Source organism: Trichoderma harzianum (assembly GCF_003025095.1).
Source record: "Trichoderma harzianum CBS 226.95 unplaced genomic scaffold M431scaffold_4, whole genome shotgun sequence".
NCBI classification, from domain to species: domain Eukaryota; kingdom Fungi; phylum Ascomycota; class Sordariomycetes; order Hypocreales; family Hypocreaceae; genus Trichoderma; species Trichoderma harzianum.
Window position 1 is genome coordinate 897,817 of NW_020209252.1, and position 15,751 is coordinate 913,567.

General features: G+C 51.9%; 6 protein-coding genes across 6 annotated transcripts; 5 read left to right on the plus strand and 1 right to left on the minus strand.

Annotated features, from left to right (window-relative positions):
- Positions 1-186: 186 nt before the first annotated feature.
- On the plus strand, positions 187-2,066 carry M431DRAFT_518267 (hypothetical protein). Its single transcript, XM_024920364.1, has 2 exons — positions 187-948; positions 1,052-2,066. Exons 1-2 carry the CDS (start codon positions 435-437, stop codon positions 1,618-1,620), a joined length of 1,083 nt encoding a protein of 360 aa, XP_024776196.1. The 5' UTR covers positions 187-434; the 3' UTR covers positions 1,621-2,066.
- A 707-nt stretch (positions 2,067-2,773) lies between these two features.
- Positions 2,774-4,498, plus strand: M431DRAFT_80551 (hypothetical protein; the record flags this gene model as incomplete). The annotated part of the gene is made up of 1 exon (XM_024922957.1): positions 2,774-4,498. The coding sequence occupies one exon, from the start codon at positions 2,774-2,776 to the stop codon at positions 4,496-4,498; it is 1,725 nt and encodes a 574-aa protein (XP_024776197.1).
- Positions 4,499-4,514: 16 nt separating this feature from the next.
- M431DRAFT_380194 (hypothetical protein) lies at positions 4,515-5,624 on the minus strand. Its single transcript, XM_024914698.1, has 2 exons — positions 5,323-5,624; positions 4,515-5,239 (listed from the first exon to the last, which is right to left on the minus strand). Exons 1-2 carry the CDS (start codon positions 5,493-5,495, stop codon positions 4,531-4,533), a joined length of 882 nt encoding a protein of 293 aa, XP_024776198.1. The 5' UTR covers positions 5,496-5,624; the 3' UTR covers positions 4,515-4,530.
- Positions 5,625-6,043: 419 nt separating this feature from the next.
- M431DRAFT_506278 (hypothetical protein) lies at positions 6,044-6,791 on the plus strand. Its single transcript, XM_024918782.1, has 3 exons — positions 6,044-6,146; positions 6,215-6,343; positions 6,434-6,791. Exons 2-3 carry the CDS (start codon positions 6,232-6,234, stop codon positions 6,562-6,564), a joined length of 243 nt encoding a protein of 80 aa, XP_024776199.1. The 5' UTR covers positions 6,044-6,146; positions 6,215-6,231; the 3' UTR covers positions 6,565-6,791.
- A 3,271-nt stretch (positions 6,792-10,062) lies between these two features.
- On the plus strand, positions 10,063-10,844 carry M431DRAFT_380334 (hypothetical protein). Its single transcript, XM_024914700.1, has one exon. The coding sequence runs from the start codon at positions 10,193-10,195 to the stop codon at positions 10,649-10,651; it is 459 nt and encodes a 152-aa protein (XP_024776200.1). The 5' UTR covers positions 10,063-10,192; the 3' UTR covers positions 10,652-10,844.
- An 815-nt stretch (positions 10,845-11,659) lies between these two features.
- On the plus strand, positions 11,660-14,400 carry M431DRAFT_3687 (hypothetical protein; the record flags this gene model as incomplete). The annotated part of the gene is made up of 2 exons (XM_024914619.1): positions 11,660-12,882; positions 12,960-14,400. The coding sequence occupies 2 exons, from the start codon at positions 11,660-11,662 to the stop codon at positions 14,398-14,400; spliced, it is 2,664 nt and encodes an 887-aa protein (XP_024776201.1).
- Positions 14,401-15,751: the final 1,351 nt, after the last annotated feature.

The window sequence follows — 15,751 nt, forward strand, 5'->3', positions numbered from 1 at the left end:
GACATACGCATCAATATGCTATCATTTCCATACATGAAGCCATCACCATGGCCTTGCCTTTCAGGGTTCACACTGTGCGACGCTGCAAGGCCCCCCTAGCTTGATCCAGCCAAGCATCAGCGAGGCTATGTACTTTTGGACGGTACCTGTATAGAATGAATACTGGGCAAGCAAGCGCAGCCAGGCCAATTTTCCGACGACGCAGGACGACACTCTCTTTATTCCAAACCTACGCATCAGCCATCAATTGATCCCTCGCCAGCGCAAGGGCATCGCGCGCTCCCTCGATTTCCTTTGCTTTTGCCTTCAAGGCTCTTGGTTTCTTCTTTTTCTCCTCCCTCATCTTTTTCTAAAACTTTAATAGAGAGCGCTACTGCTCTTTTCTACGCGACTCGCCATCTTACTCCCACCGCAGCAACACGCGCCAAACCACCATGGCGCCAAACTACTCGCCCCCAGACTCGCCATTATCGTCAGCAATGGACTCATCAGAGCCGTACGAAGAAGATCTCCACGACGACGAAACGACGCTACGGCCGTCCAAACGCCAAAAAGTTGAGGCCGGCTCGACAACATCGTCGGCCGTGATCCCCGATGCCGAGCACGAGCCGGTGCCAGAACCCGATCCTCTCGAGGGCATGTCGGACGTATCGTCGGACACGTCAGGCGACATCCCGAGCTCCCCCGTGAACGCCAGGCTGGAGGAGGAAGACTTCCAGGACCAGGTGACCATCTGCGACTGGGACGGCTGCCCTGCAGGGGACCAGGGCAACATGGACAAGCTGGTTGAGCACATTCACAATTCGCACATTGAGAACCGTCAGAAGAAGTACACGTGCGAATGGCGAAGCTGCAACCGAAAGGGTTTGCCTCATGCCAGTGGCTATGCCTTGAAGGCTCATATGCGGAGCCACACCAGAGAGAAGCCCTTCTACTGCTATCTGCCTGGTATGTGTCTTTTGGGGAGCGATGTCCCTTCTGCTTTTCTCCTTTTTAGACTCGCAACTTCTCCATACAATATTATCCGCCATACTAACTGATTGCTCAACAGAATGCGACCGCTCATTTACGAGGTCCGATGCCCTAGCTAAACACATGCGCACCGTTCACGAAACCGAAGCTCTCCGACCATCCGACCCCGTGCCCAAATCTATGCAATCAGGGCCAACAGGTCGGACCGGAAAGCTCAAGATCATCATCAAAACTCCTCAATCTCAATCCGCCGGACAAGACGACGGAGACGACGCCAACGGCGAGGTTCCTCCGTCGGAGTGCTTCACGGCACTCACGTCGGAGCTCTTCACCGAAGAAGAGCTCGAACTTCCCCTCGCCAAGCTATGGCGCAAGTGCCACTGGGAGGCGACGTGGGCAGAGGAGGTTGGAGAGGCGCTCAAGAACGAGTGCAAGCAGTGGGAAGATCTCTACTACAAGGAGTGGCTCGAGAAGGAGGTTTTGCTGGCGCAGGTCATTCAAAGCGAGGTGGACTGGCATGAGCGCCGTCAGGCTATCATCTCTGGCGCTGCTGACGTGCAGCTCCCCAGCAGCACGGAGGAAAGAGATGAAGAGACTGGCAATGGCGTTCACAAAGAAGCCGTCTCCGCGACTGCTGACAAGGAATAGGAGCTTGAGGGACGCAGTCTTCCGCGGGAATTTGTGTTTTTGCAATACGGTAAACGCTGGATGTAGAAATTTCGGTGAATAGGACCATCGGACGGGGCTGGAAGGGATTGAAGCAAAAAGATGGGCGTGCATGTAGAATGCAACGGGGAGTTTTGGGAGTTTTTATCAGAGGACACGCAAGGCGGGCTTAGAAGCAACCGTAATCTTGATCTTTGTCTCTTTCTATTTTCTTTTACTATCAGGTGTTTTGTTTGTTTTCTTATTGCTTTTACCTTGCGCTTCTTTACTCTCTGGGCCAGCATGGAAGTCCGACTTTAGATACATAGTATGCAAGGGAGCAGAGTGGGATGTGCTCTCAGGTTTTTCTTTGGTCGCATGGTGTAAGATAGCAATGAAATATACCAAAGGATGATTCAATATGGCTGACTTCCTTTGTCAATACGAATATAATACTTGATATCTATCCTTATTCGGCCTTTGCTAGGGCAGTATCACATTCTTCGTCAGCAGATGAGATACAGCTTCTCGTCTTCTCTACTCGCCGTAAATATCATAACTGTGATAATCACTTTCTAAATAGAAACAATATTCTATACAGCTTCAACTAACCAAATGATCATACTAATAAATATCAAAGCACCAACTTTCTTAATAATGCTTCCTCGGAAAAACAATCCTAGGCGGGACGGACCCCCTCCAAAACCCCAACCCGCCGATTTCGCATCCCCACTAAATCTTTCAAGTTCCGCTGCGCTGCGTTCATACTTTCGTACCTTCATTTTCTCTAGTACAAAACTGGATTTGAAATCCTCGCCTTTTCATTTGCGCGACGCCCCAGACTCAGCTTCTGTTGCATCTCTTGAGATACAAAAGAAGAAAGAGACTCTAATTTCTTCACTTTGTAGAGCTTCCTTCATTCTTTGGCTGTTTGCTACTAAGTTTGCTTTGGTTACTCCGACACGTGCTTATCAAGAAACCAAGTGCGCCACGGAAATCGCAAAACTCGCCACCTGCAATAAGTGCCTGGATACAACATTCACAAACAAGCACCGAAAGGACAACAGAGAAGAATCCAAGTCAAACAAACAACCTACTGGTTATCCTATCCATCTCGAGAATATAAAAAGCGACGGCATTGCCGTAATCCCGCACCATGAGTGCCATCCTCTCCGCCGACGATCTCAACGACTTCATCTCCCCCGGAGTCGCCTGCATCAAGCCCATCGAGACCCTCCCCGCCGCACCCCAGCAGTCTGCCAACGAAAACGAAGTCATTCTCGATGGCCAGCAACCCTCGTCGTCCAATGCCACACCCGCTCAGATCTCTCTCACGGACTGCCTAGCCTGCTCCGGCTGCGTCACATCCGCGGAGGCCATCCTAGTCAGCCTACAGAGCCACACCGAAGTCATTTCAACGCTCGATGCGGCCCCGGCGCTGCGCGTAGTAGGACCCGATGCGAGCGGGAATTTCACAGTCGAGGGTCTGGAGAATGAAGACGCGAAGCTGTTCGTAGCCAGTGTAAGCTCCCAAACAAGGGCAAACCTGGCTGCTGCATGCGGGCCAGGCGTTACCGAGAGCCAGGCCGGATATATGCTGGAGAGCCTGTTACGGGGTCCAGAAGGGCTTGCAAAAGGAGGAAAGTGGAATACTTCTTTCGAGTGGGTGGTCGATATCAATGTGGCCCGAGATGCAACTCTTGCGCTCGGTGCAGCCGAGGTCCTCTCTTCCCCCACACCGGGCGTCTCCAGGCCGTCACAGCCAATCCTAGCTTCGTCATGTCCCGGATGGGTGTGCTATGCAGAAAAGACTCATCCATATGTTTTACCACATCTATCCAAAGTCAAGTCGCCACAGGCCCTCATGGGCACCATCCTGAAAACATCGCTGAGCCGGAAGCTGGGCATCCCGCCCAGTAGAATATGGCATGTGGCTATCATGCCTTGTTTCGATAAGAAGCTCGAGGCCAGTCGGGAAGAGCTCACCGATGAAGTGTGGGCGCGCTCTGGCTTGCCTGGAAAGGGAATTCGAGACGTCGACTGCGTTATCACGAGCAAAGAGGTTTTGATGCTGGCAGAGTCAAGGGGACTCGACTTCTTTAGCATGTCCAAATCCGCATCATCCCTCACACCCTCAATACCCTTCCCGGATGAAAAACTCCAGGCATTCCTATTTCCAAGCAAGGGCTCAAGAAAGCCCTCGCGTGTAGCTGGTTCGTCCGGCGGGCTGTTACACCACATTCTCCAAACCCGGGCTGCCCAAACGCCGGGCTCTGAGATACAAATCGTCCGAGGCCGTAATGTCGATGTAGTCGAATACTTTGTTACGGTAAATGGCGAGCCTATTTTCAAGGCCGCTCGGTACTATGGCTTCAGAAATATTCAAAATCTCGTCAGGCGTTTGAAGCCGGCCCGTCCGTCCCGCATGCCTGGCGGAAAGCCTTTTGGGAGTGCTCGCCGCCCGGCAGGGAAAGCCGCCTCTCTCGACTATAGCTTTGTTGAAGTCATGGCATGCCCCGGCGGCTGCACTAATGGTGGTGGTCAGATCAAAGTCGACGATCCCGTGATTCTTGAGCGCAAGAACATTTCGGAGAAGCCAGGTCCGCAGGAGCAGAAGGACTGGCTAGCAGAAATCGATGAGGCATATTTCTCGGGCGAAGATTCGCTGGTCGAACACAATGGCTGTGGCCCCGAGAAGGTCGTTGGCGGCATTTCCCACTCGTATATAGATGATACCCTGGCGTACTGGTCCGGCATGACAGGTATAGGGTTAGATAGACTGGCTTTCACGAGCTATCGTGAGGTGATTAGTGACGTTGGAAAGGATACAGCCACCGAGAGAGCCGCTCAGCTGGCCGGCAAAGCTGACGGTGGGTGGTAGGTAGCTTTATATAGAAATAATGAAGCAACGATTCAAGTATCTCTGCTGCCGCCACGCCGTGCAAAGCCAAAGCCTCCTCTGCCACTTCCATCCGGTCCTCTAGGCGCTCGAATTGCTTGGTGCTCGTCTCGGCCCCCCTGACCTCGCATGGGAGAATCGCTGCCTCCCCGTCGGATCGATTCCGGCTTCGGGGAAGAGCTGGGGTCGAATAGCTCCCTCCTAGGTCCGGGCTGAGCGGCAGGTCGCCGAGGCTCAAACTGCTGCCCGCTGCCCTCGTTATTGATAGCACTGCTGCTGTTGTTATTGCTACTGCCACTACCGCCGTTGTTGCCGTAGCTATAGCCGCCGCTGTAGTTCCCACCGCGCCCCCTGCCACGGCCACGGTACGACCCTCGCCCTTCAGTCCTCGGAGGTGTAACGGTGCCTGTGCCGGGCGACGACCCTCGCGACGAAGGGGCGGACTCGCCAAAGATCTTTGCTCGGGCTTCGTCGTAGCGCCGCTGCTTCTCCTCGCGGTCGCGCTTCTGCTTTGCACGGATTTCGTCGGGCGTCATCTGCGCCTGCTGCGGCCGACCGTCGTCGCCGTCGTCGAGGGACATTTGTGCCAGGCCCGTGACGGGGTCCTTCTTGGCGATGACGGGCTTGCGGCTGAGGACTTTGACCTGGGGCTTGAAAGAAGTGGTGAGAGGGACGCCGCCGCCGTTGGCTTCAATGTAGTGGAAGGTCTCTGTCGTCGAATCGCTGTTTCCGCGGCAAAGCAAAGTCAAAAGTCAGCAAAGAAATCATCACGGGCAACTTCCGTTTTGTGAAAGCATCTTCCATACGCTGATTCCCATAGTTTCCGGTTCGCCTCAGCGTGCTGCTGCATGCGTTCTTGTCTGCTCAGGTTGGGCTGCGGAACGGCCTGCGGTTCTTTGCGGTCGAGCCGGTCAGCTTGAGCTTCCCAGTCGTCGTCCCAGGCATCGGGAACGGGAACGCCGCCTGCCCTGTTCATCATGTATAAGGATTAACTGAAAGAATGAATGATCAAAATGATTGGTTGAAGCTAATAAGCAATGGAAGCGTGAAGGACAGCTTCGAAGCTGAGGAGCCGAATGTTATAACTTGGGTATGCTCGTCGTCGGACTTTGTTTCAAAGGCATTTGCCGCACAGCAAATTCTAGTCTTTCAACGTCGTGTGCTCTTTGCTTCTAGGCTGCCTTGACGCCCTTGTCCAGCTACGTAAATCTGCGCATCGAAGCCCGTGGCTGCATGGATCAACGCTCGTCGGGATGTTCGAGAGGAAGCAGGTAGTTTGCTTTATCGAGGTTGGTATTTGTTTGTGTGGTTATAATTTTGACGCGCGGTACCTGCAAAGTACCGAGGCTGTGGCCCTTTACGAAGGTAAATTCTGCAGCGTGGGCGCTCCGTTGAAAGTATATGTAGGTATCTATTTTCGGACTTTTTCCTTTGCGCTGGATCCTTTTCCGGCCGCGGGGAGCCAATTGGTGGGGCGGGAACTTCTTAAGGTGCTCTGCAGTTAATTCATTGACAGCAGAGAGTTTCCCTTGGCTGGCATGAAGTTTAACCAAGCACCTCATTGCCTACATAGTTTAGACGACGATACCCAAGATTTGGGGTTTCTAAAGTTTCCATCTGATAAGAAAAGGTACGAAACCAGATCTGCCCCATAAAGTCAACTCATGGGCTGCCCAGTTAAATGCATCCTCTCGCTAGCCTCTTTCTCAACTGCCATGGCTGAAGCATCGAGTCCCTCGGCACCTGCAGCCTCAAACGCCTCCAAGAGGCTCAGGGAAGACGGCGAGGCTATCAAGAGCCGACTTTTGGATCAACACTTCCACATCAGTAAGTCGTTTTCGTCCAGTCTCCAAAATTCGCGTGCCTCCGTGCTCCCCTGTGTTTCACATACTGACCGAGTGTATCCGTTGCGTCAAGCCCGCTATGTAGATCCGTTGGTTCCACGAAAGACGTCAGACCCTCAAAACTGGCCAAGGGGTGTGACGCCCGAGATGGAGCAGAAGTGGCTGGCTATCATTAAGGAGCATCGTTCTACTAAGACTACCTAGGTATGGGATATTAGATACTTAGTATGGTGGGCATTTGGTGGGAATTGGCGAGGCTTTCATTTCACGATGTAACGACAACGCATAAAGGGCTGTATTGTACTTGATTAAACAGCTTTTCTTTACGACTGTAGCCGGCGATAACAGGGATGTTACTCAATATCTGTGTGCTTTACTCTCATTTCGCTCTTGACGCCATACGATGGCTGGCAGCTCTAATAGAACAATAGAACCATCTCATAGTAAGTAAAAGGGTTCCTGTCACGTTGGCTTGGCAACGTTGCATTAGGTATTGAGCATCCAGCTGTTCCCCGAAATCAATGTCCAGGCACGCTTTCGGCATGTCCGCGCTGGGCAATTGTTGTGTCTATTGTAGTAGTTCAAGGAAGTGTCACTCCCACACTCTGAGATAAAAGGTGGGTTCAACGATCTCTCCCGGGGATTGTCACACTGTCACGCTAAACCCAACTTCGAGTAACATCGTGCAGTGCCCAGAGTCGAGGGATACAAGAAAATTGCTCTACGATGGCTCACGATGGCCTCCTACAGGATGGCATCGGTGACAGATATGCTACCGACGAATTGCCACTCCAAAGCAAGCCAGCGGCGCTATGAAATGGTCGTATCTCTCGATTCGCTCTTGGCGAGAGCAGAGCAGAGAAGAGGCTAGAAGGGCACTAGATAATTCTGCAATGCTTAAGGGCTAACGCGAAACCGGCGATAACACTATTCCACGTGTAGGAATACTCACGACGTGCTTCAGTGTTGGAGTCGAAGAACCAAAACTCAAGTGCCACACTCAAGCCACAGCGAGTTTCGTTTCTACTGATTGTGAGGCAGCGATGCAGAGGCACAGTGCGCAGCCGGTAATGAACAGGCACCACCGCTAGTCACGGCGATGGAGCAATGAATACGGCCGTCTTGATATCAGCTCTAAGAATGCATCATGTATGTAACTACAAGATGTGATCCCACGTCAGCTGATTTGCAGCCAGACGAGGCTGAGCCCGCAGCCTCTTCCAGTCCCTTGCCGAAAGAGCTAACCCTGCCTTGCCTTTCCCCCTCATTCTTGGAGTAACTCGTGCATGCGGGATGGCGTGGCAAAATGCGAGTCTTTTTCTTTTTCCGCCTCAGGTAGATTGGGTCTGGACAGCGCCAGACCAACCTAGACGACCTTGGCGGCTGGTCGTGTTGGTCGTTGGTGACTTCTGCCTAGCGAGTCGCAAGTGTAAAGAGGCAATGGAGAAATTATCAATCACAAATTCCAGACATTGCGACAGCTGCGGTGGCAAGACTTGAATCGTGGCTGAGTCGTTGCCTTGCACTGTACAGATGGATGCTGTTTACTGGAGTTTCTTGTGATATGGCCTCTGCAGCAAAGTACATGCACCTCGTGTTTCGAGACATCGGTAATACACGATAGCGTGCTTGAAGCTCATAGACTATCAAGATATTGCAGGACACCCTTTCGCGGCTTTCTGGTAGGCATTTTTCGTTGGCAATCAATCGGTTCGGGTCTATTGGCTGGGAGGTGGCGGGACAAGTTCCACTGGACAGTGCGTGTGATACCCCAAAACCCCAAACCTCCCAGAGGCCAAAGGAAATGTGATACTTGAGGGCCACTGGCTAACGTTACGAAGGAACAAGTGGCTAGTATCGCAAGAAGAGAACCGCAAGCCTCCCTTGCTTCACTAGGCTGGGGAATGGAGGCGAGGCTTCAAGACCACCATAACCGGCCAGTGACGCCCGATCCTATCGCTCACCATGTAAGATTGTATGCCCAAGGCTGCTTTGAGCAACGGAACATGAAGAGATCAAGCTGGGATCCTTGATGCTCTCCGCTGTTTGTCCAGCTTATAGCGGGTACAAGAGTGGCTTGGGAGTTGCTCTCACTAGACCTGGATGGTGGACACCATTACCAGATTGCCGGGACTTATGTTGCAGCTCCTCAGCAGCACGGCATCCGTCTTTCTTGACTCACACCGCCACCAAGAACAGACGTTTTCGCATGTACTAATCAACTAATGCGATGTACGGCAACGGCAACACACGTGTCATACCTGCTAGGTAGTAGGGAGAGAGCTGAGCGCCTGATGGACGGTGTACTCGTACCTGGATTGATTGGTAAAGAGAGGGACGGTGAATATCTGCAGCCCCGCCTCACAGTATGTGGATTTCGATGCTCTCTCCAGTCGTTTGTATGAAAGACTTCAGTACTGTGCTGTACTGGTACGCAGGTCATCTCCACTCGGTGAAGAAAAGGGCCCCCGACTCCAAAAACGCGATGCTGCAGTTGAGCGGCAAATCAATCGCCAGCGGCCGGGCCTGTAGCGTTGTAATGGTGACAGAAGCTGCTCCTCCTTGTCTCGGGAAACGCGGTACCCGAGCCCTTCAAAACCTTGAACGGCGGTGATGCTTTGATTCGCCGCCCGGGCCAAGATCTCGGAAGCAGGCCCCTGTCAAGTTTATTAGCCACCGCCTTGCCGAGTCTATTCGTTTCCACGGCGTCCACGTCTGTATTGGCAACCGGCGTTATTCACCTTTTGCGACGCAGCACGACATGTACAGTACCTTACTTGAGGTGTTTATTTTTTTATTAGTGCTACCTCATGTAGGCAAGGCAGTGAAGGGATGAGACATTGAACAGCACAGAGGCAGGGGGGCGAGCTGAGGTGGTACTTTTGGTCCTCCATCTTTGAGCCCAAGATCCCGTACCTCTATCTGCATCTGTAGGTACCTGCACTCGGTCCCAACACGGGATAATAACCATCAACACTCTGCAAACCCCGGATGCGAATACGGAGCCCTGGAGTTGATTTGAGGCTAGCACTTGGCAGTCCCAGTCGATGACCTGTGTGTTTCGGTTCAGCTCATCATCATCATCGCTGGCTGGCTGATCAGCAGGACTCGTTTAAGTACATGTACAGGTACAGGTACAGGTACACGCTAGGCGGCGGGCTGGGCCAGATGCGAGGAGCGCGCTCGCGATGCCGCCATCGCCAGCTCGCTTTCGCTCAATCAATCAACTAGCAGCCGGCCGCGTGGGAACTCCGCAGTGGATGACGGCCTGGCTGGTGGTGGCTGAGAAGTTGGGAGGGGGTCTTAGGTTCCATGTTGTCTTCGGGCCTGCAGGCTGAAGAGCCATAGAAATGCCGTTGCCGCACTGGCGCTAGGGGAGCTGGCAGACAGAGGCTACTGCTACAGCGCGCTCCACCCCTACAGCCGCCGCCGCGAGCCCTCCGCTAGCCGGCCCACACACTGTACGGGGCCCTGCGACAGCGACCAGCAGTCAGTGGCCCTACTGTACGAGTCCTCGGACTGACGCCTACAGGCAGCTTCTTCGCCTGGCTCACTTTTGCCCCAAGAATCCATCCATTACCAAACAACTTTTTTTTCCTGCTCCTTTACGCGCTGCTCCCATCATCCCTCATCACCCAATCTTGTTACTGTATTTGTCTTCTTTCCTGCGCAATCACCGCTCCTGGTGTCGACTCCCTTTCCCTCGACCGACCCTTGGCGAGCGCGACGCCATCCGACTGCAAACGGCGCTGAATCCGCCCATCCCATCTTATCCAGTCCGCTGGCGTAGCCTTGAGTATACAATACCGATTGTTCCCCCCGCGGCTTCACCATGTCTGGCCCTGAAAGCGCCCATGCCGGAGGTGGCTACGACCTTCTGAGGAGGGCAACTCAAGCAATGATGTCAAAGTACGTTTGGTTGTCTTGTCCTTGTGTCTTTGTCCGTCTTTCAGCCCTTTATCCCGCGCTCTGGAAGTCTCCGTGTCGTTCCGCGAAGCGGCTTGGCCCCGCCATCATCTTCTCCCACGATAGCCTTGCGAGCTACCAAGTAGTAGCTCTTCATGGGCCATATTTGAGTGGGACAAAGCAAATCATAATCAAACCTCATCTGCTTGTTTCACTTGTTTGTTTTTTGCCAGTTTCCCGTCGAGCCAGGAGGAGGAAATCAACCTTGACTGCGACTCAACTGCCGGTGGAGATCTGGCGCGCAAGTGGCGCTGGGTTTGACACAAAGCACCCGATCTTGGGCATTGAAACAACTTCAACAATGTCTCGTTACTCGACTACGTGAGCCAATGACTGGTGGTTTGCCTGGTGCTTCTGGTGCTTCTGGCATATTCCAGTTTATGCTCCGCCTTACAGCATTTCCGCTCCGATGGAAGCCAAGAGACGGGCATTTCACGCAACGCTTATCAAGCCTGTGGCGGGGTGTCTTATGAGCTTACTGCTATCAACCACTCGTCCTTGCGGGCAACCCGAAAACGCTTGCACATGCCAATCGAAGGGGAAAAAACTTCTCTTACATGGAACCAAGCTTGTCCTGGAAACTACGGCTATTTTGCGGAACCATGTTCGTCATACCCTGGCGCTTCAACTCATATCCAGGCCCAACCAGGATACGGCTAGGAAAGCTACCCGTCCGCCTTTGAGCGCCTCATCTGGCCAATTTCCTGACTCATGGTCGACCCCTCCGATTCACAGTCACTGCAGGAGTCTTATTCTGCGAATCTGTTCTGTTTCACTCTACGGCAGATTAGTAAAGAACAAGACACCCTTTCAAAACTGTCCGGACCATCGGCCGCTTGGCGCTTCCAGAGCCTCTTGAAATTTTTTTCCCTTACTTTCTGCACAACCCCGCCACAGCATGCATGCTTTTAGGCCTTCTACTTCCAGCCTTGACCAAGTTTTTGATATCCCCACTCGTCTAAGTGGCCGTACCGGAGCAAATTTCACCTCGTCATTCCCCTTTCTTCGCGCCTGTTGCGCCCGGCGTTTGTACAGCCGGATCCGCTCTCGGAATTCCCATCTCTGACTGCTCAGCCCTTGGACTGTCCGGGTTGCCTGGCCGGCCGCCTCCGTGTTTTCCTCGTCCGTTATAATCAATCTTTCCCCCTAACGAGTTAGTGCACATCACGACTTCAATTCCCATCCATCCTTTCCTTGGCGCCAGCCGCGAACTAGTGTTCCCACTTCAATCAACCATTTCCCCGCGCCATTGTTGATTTTTTGCCTAACCAAATCTTTTTATCATATTTTTCCTCGTTGCTTTTCGCCTTTTCTTTCCTTAATTCAGTTGACCATGCAGGGTACTGACAAATCCACAAGAACCGCCGCGACGGACGAGGATGGCGCGGATCACATCGGCTTTGAAACCCCTCGATCCGGCATAGCCACTCCTCACCCCGACCCTCAAGATAAACGCCTGCCCGGAATCATGAGCTACTTTGCCCAGGTTCGTGAAGACCTTCCTGCAAGCCAGGAGAGCTTTTCTACAATGTCAATACCGGAGGGAGGCGTGCCCTCGGCCCCGATGCAAGGCCAGCAGTTGCTGGACTCCTTATCCACAAAATTACAGTCACTCGAGCATGCTGAAAGCTCTCAGCCTTGCAGACAAGAAGCTCGTTGCTCCCGGCAGTCTAACTTGACTATTCGCACGCGCGCTAGCCAGGAAAAACTGACGGGATCAACAAACTCTTGTCTACCCTCCGTCACTTCACACTCTTCCTCCTCTTCTACGAGGTCTGCAGCACCAGAAACTACTTTTTCGGACGAGGAGATTAGGAGTGCCGGTTCATCAGGCGCTTCTAGTCGCTCGGAAACAGTAAAGTCTATGGGTTGTTTGCAAGATCGTCCACTTCTTTCCCAATTATCTACCCGTCCTTTCTCAGATACCGCCGCCGCATTAATTCCTCATCCTGTGCCACATACACAAGCTCACAGGTCTTCTTCTCCAACTCTGCACTCGCAAGATGTGGCGGAGCTTGGCACAACTCAAACTAAATGGTTTTCGCTTCAAGGACTGAAAGAGCTAACTCGTGGTATCATGTTCAAGAGCGGCCCGCCCACTCCTACCAGGGCCCTCTCTACAGCCCAACCAGCCCCAGAGAGCAGGGACACCACTCCCAACGGATCCGGAACTGATGGCGCCGAGACAAGTGGCACGCAGACTCCCAAGAACTCTGGAGCCGCTCAGTCGGCCAAGGGGAGATTGACCATCAAGATCGTTGAGGCGCGAGGAATTCGCAAGAGCCGTGACCCATACGTCGTGGCCGTGTTCCAGCGAAGTGAGCTCATCTCTGGTGGACCTCATGCCATCGAGGAGGAGGAACATGTCATAGGAACACCGGCTGGTCTCGGCGCAATCCCAATGAAGCGTCAAGTAAGCGATTCTGGCAGGCCGATGGCGATTCCAATGCGCAGCCGTCAGAGCAGCAACACCAGCATTAGTGACTACAACACATTCCGCAACCGAACCTCCCGGACCCTTTACTCAAGTCCTAAGTGGGACGCAGAAGCTGTCTTGTAAGTTTATTTATCGTCCCACTGGCAGTCGTCGTCACCGTCCACCGCGGAAGTGGTAATGCTAACCGCCATTGTAGCGATGTTGTCGATTCGGATTTACAGGTAGACGTTTCGGTATATGACCATGCCGCAAATGGAGAGGATTTCCTGGGCCATGTCAACCTCGAGGCCAAAAAGGACAGCCCTGTCAAGGGGTGGTTCGCGCTGCAAGGACACGCAAACACCACTGTCGACAACATTCCGACGGGCGAGATTTTTGTCGAGGTCACCTACCAGAGGACGGAAAGGAAGCACTTCGGTCCCACCGACTTCGAGGTCCTCAAGCTCATCGGCAAGGGCACTTTTGGCCAAGTCTACCAAGTTCGAAAGAAGGATACCCAGCGAATTTATGCTATGAAGGTCTTGCAGAAGAAAGTCATTGTCCAGAAGAAGGAGGTTGCACACACCGTGGGGGAGCGAAACATTCTCGTTCGCACAGCTACGTCTGATTCACCGTTCATCGTTGGACTGAAATTCTCGTTCCAAACACCATCGGAACTGTACTTGGTGACCGATTACATGTCTGGTGGAGAGCTGTTCTGGCACCTCCAGAAGGAAGGCCGATTCGATGAGAAGCGAGCCAAGTTTTATATCGCCGAGCTTATCTTGGCAATACAGCATCTCCACAACAACGACATTGTCTATCGAGATCTCAAGCCCGAAAACATTCTCCTAGATGCGAATGGTCACATCGCGCTTTGCGACTTTGGGCTGTCCAAGGCAAACCTCACAAAGAACGACACCACCAATACCTTCTGTGGAACTACAGAATACCTCGCACCTGAAGTCCTTCTCGATGAGTCAGGATACACGAAAATGGTCGACTTCTGGTCGCTCGGTGTCTTGGTGTTTGAGATGTGCTGCGGATGGAGCCCCTTTTACGCCGAGGACACTCAGCAAATGTACAAGAACATTGCCTTTGGCAAGGTTCGGTTCCCGCGTGACACACTATCTCAGGAGGGCCGCAACTTTGTCAAGGGGTTGCTTAATAGAAATCCCAAACACAGACTAGGAGCAACGGACGATGCTGAAGAGCTTAAACGCCACCCCTTCTTCAACGACATTGACTGGAACCTCCTCGCCAAGAAGCTCATCTCTCCACCCTTCAAGCCAAAGTTGAAGTCGGCAACGGATGTGTCATATTTCGACCCAGAATTCACTACCGCCCTAGACCAGAATGGCTCTCTCAATGAGCGGGCTGCTGCACTGGCGAGAGGATACGCCGCCTCCACACCGCTCTCACCGTCGGTGCAGGCAAACTTTCATGGATTCACCTACGTTGATGAAAGTGCACTGGATGATCACATGCGTGACTTATCGAGAAACGACGACGAAGATATGGATGACGCTCACGCCAACGGTGACGATGACTGGGATAATCTAGAGGATATCGACCCCAGACAGGCCAACAGGATGAGTGGCATCGTCAAATCTGGACACGACGAACAAATGGTTGGAGGCGCGCATTTTGACCCGTAAATGGCATATTGGTTGGTTACCGGCACACGGGAGTGGAAGGGCTTGCATGGCGTTTGTTTATTTTCCCCTGTTTAGTTTTCCTTCGTGTCATGGCAATTGCAGGTCGACTTTTGTACCTGGAAAAAAGAAATTGATATCCCGAAAAACAACCACGACGATGTCGATACAAACGGTTAATCATGGCATGAATTGCATCAAGGGGTTGGTTGGGTTTTGCATTTTGCTCGTTGTGTTCCATGGCTATCTGTGCAGGAAAGGATCCTGGAGTTCAGGTTGAGCCCGAAGATGTATGATGATGATGATGAAATGGAATTGACTCAAAGTGCCAGACTGCTCGCACAAATGTGTAACAAGTCTGATGCAGCAGATTCCAGAACATAAGAATGGAAAAAAGAAGACACAAAGAGAAAAAAAACTATTCCGGCATTGAAAGAGAAAGAAAGAGAAGACTTCACACACCACACACAAGATGTAACAAAAAAGGGAACCTCGGACAGAAGAGAGGGTCAAAAACAAAAGCAAATAAGCATTTACTTTTTTCTTTTTCTTTTTCTTCCTTAGGCTAGTAGGACCATGCCGCCTTGCATCTCATCATGTCTTTTGTTCGTGCGCGCCAATTCGGTGAACTTTTGCCTCGGGCGCGTGTGTGTAAATTCATGATGAACGAACGATGAGAGAGTAATAACCCAAGAAGGGAGCTTTTAGTAATCTTGGAAAACGTATATATATTTAATTAATATCATTTGCCGGAATGATGACCCCACGAAATGATGCGGTGTCGATTATTGTGTAGTCATCATCTTAGTTGGAGGTCAATATTGCTATTCATCATTATAATCAAAAGTGATTGCCGTAGATGAGATTCCGTTGATGAGATTCCGCATGATTATGTTTTTCCTGGGCATCTACCACAAGAGGCCTTGAGGCAGTTCATTTTGGAAACAACTCATCCTAGATTATTGTTCACTATAAAGAGAAGTGAAGTTCGTCACTATACAAGAGGCGGGCACACATGCAAGTTTGCATATCTTGATTGATATTGGCATTCAGAACAATGTCCTACATTGAATCGAGGGCTGTTTGAGGAAAAATGTACAATGGGATATGTAAAAAGTATCCCTTTTGACAAGACCGGCATCCTTGTTCCTGGCCGCAATCAGCCCGACCAGAAAATTATGGATTGTCCGGTATGCCACTGCCTCCCCCTCCTGGCTCTTTCTCTCTCTCGTCTCTTCATCCTCCACTCTTTTTCGTATATCAAACTCCCGCTGAGCGTCAAAAAAGTGAGCTTTTTGCACTAAACTGACGATTTATCCCTTCTTTCTCTTTCTTCCCCTCTCTATTCCACCCA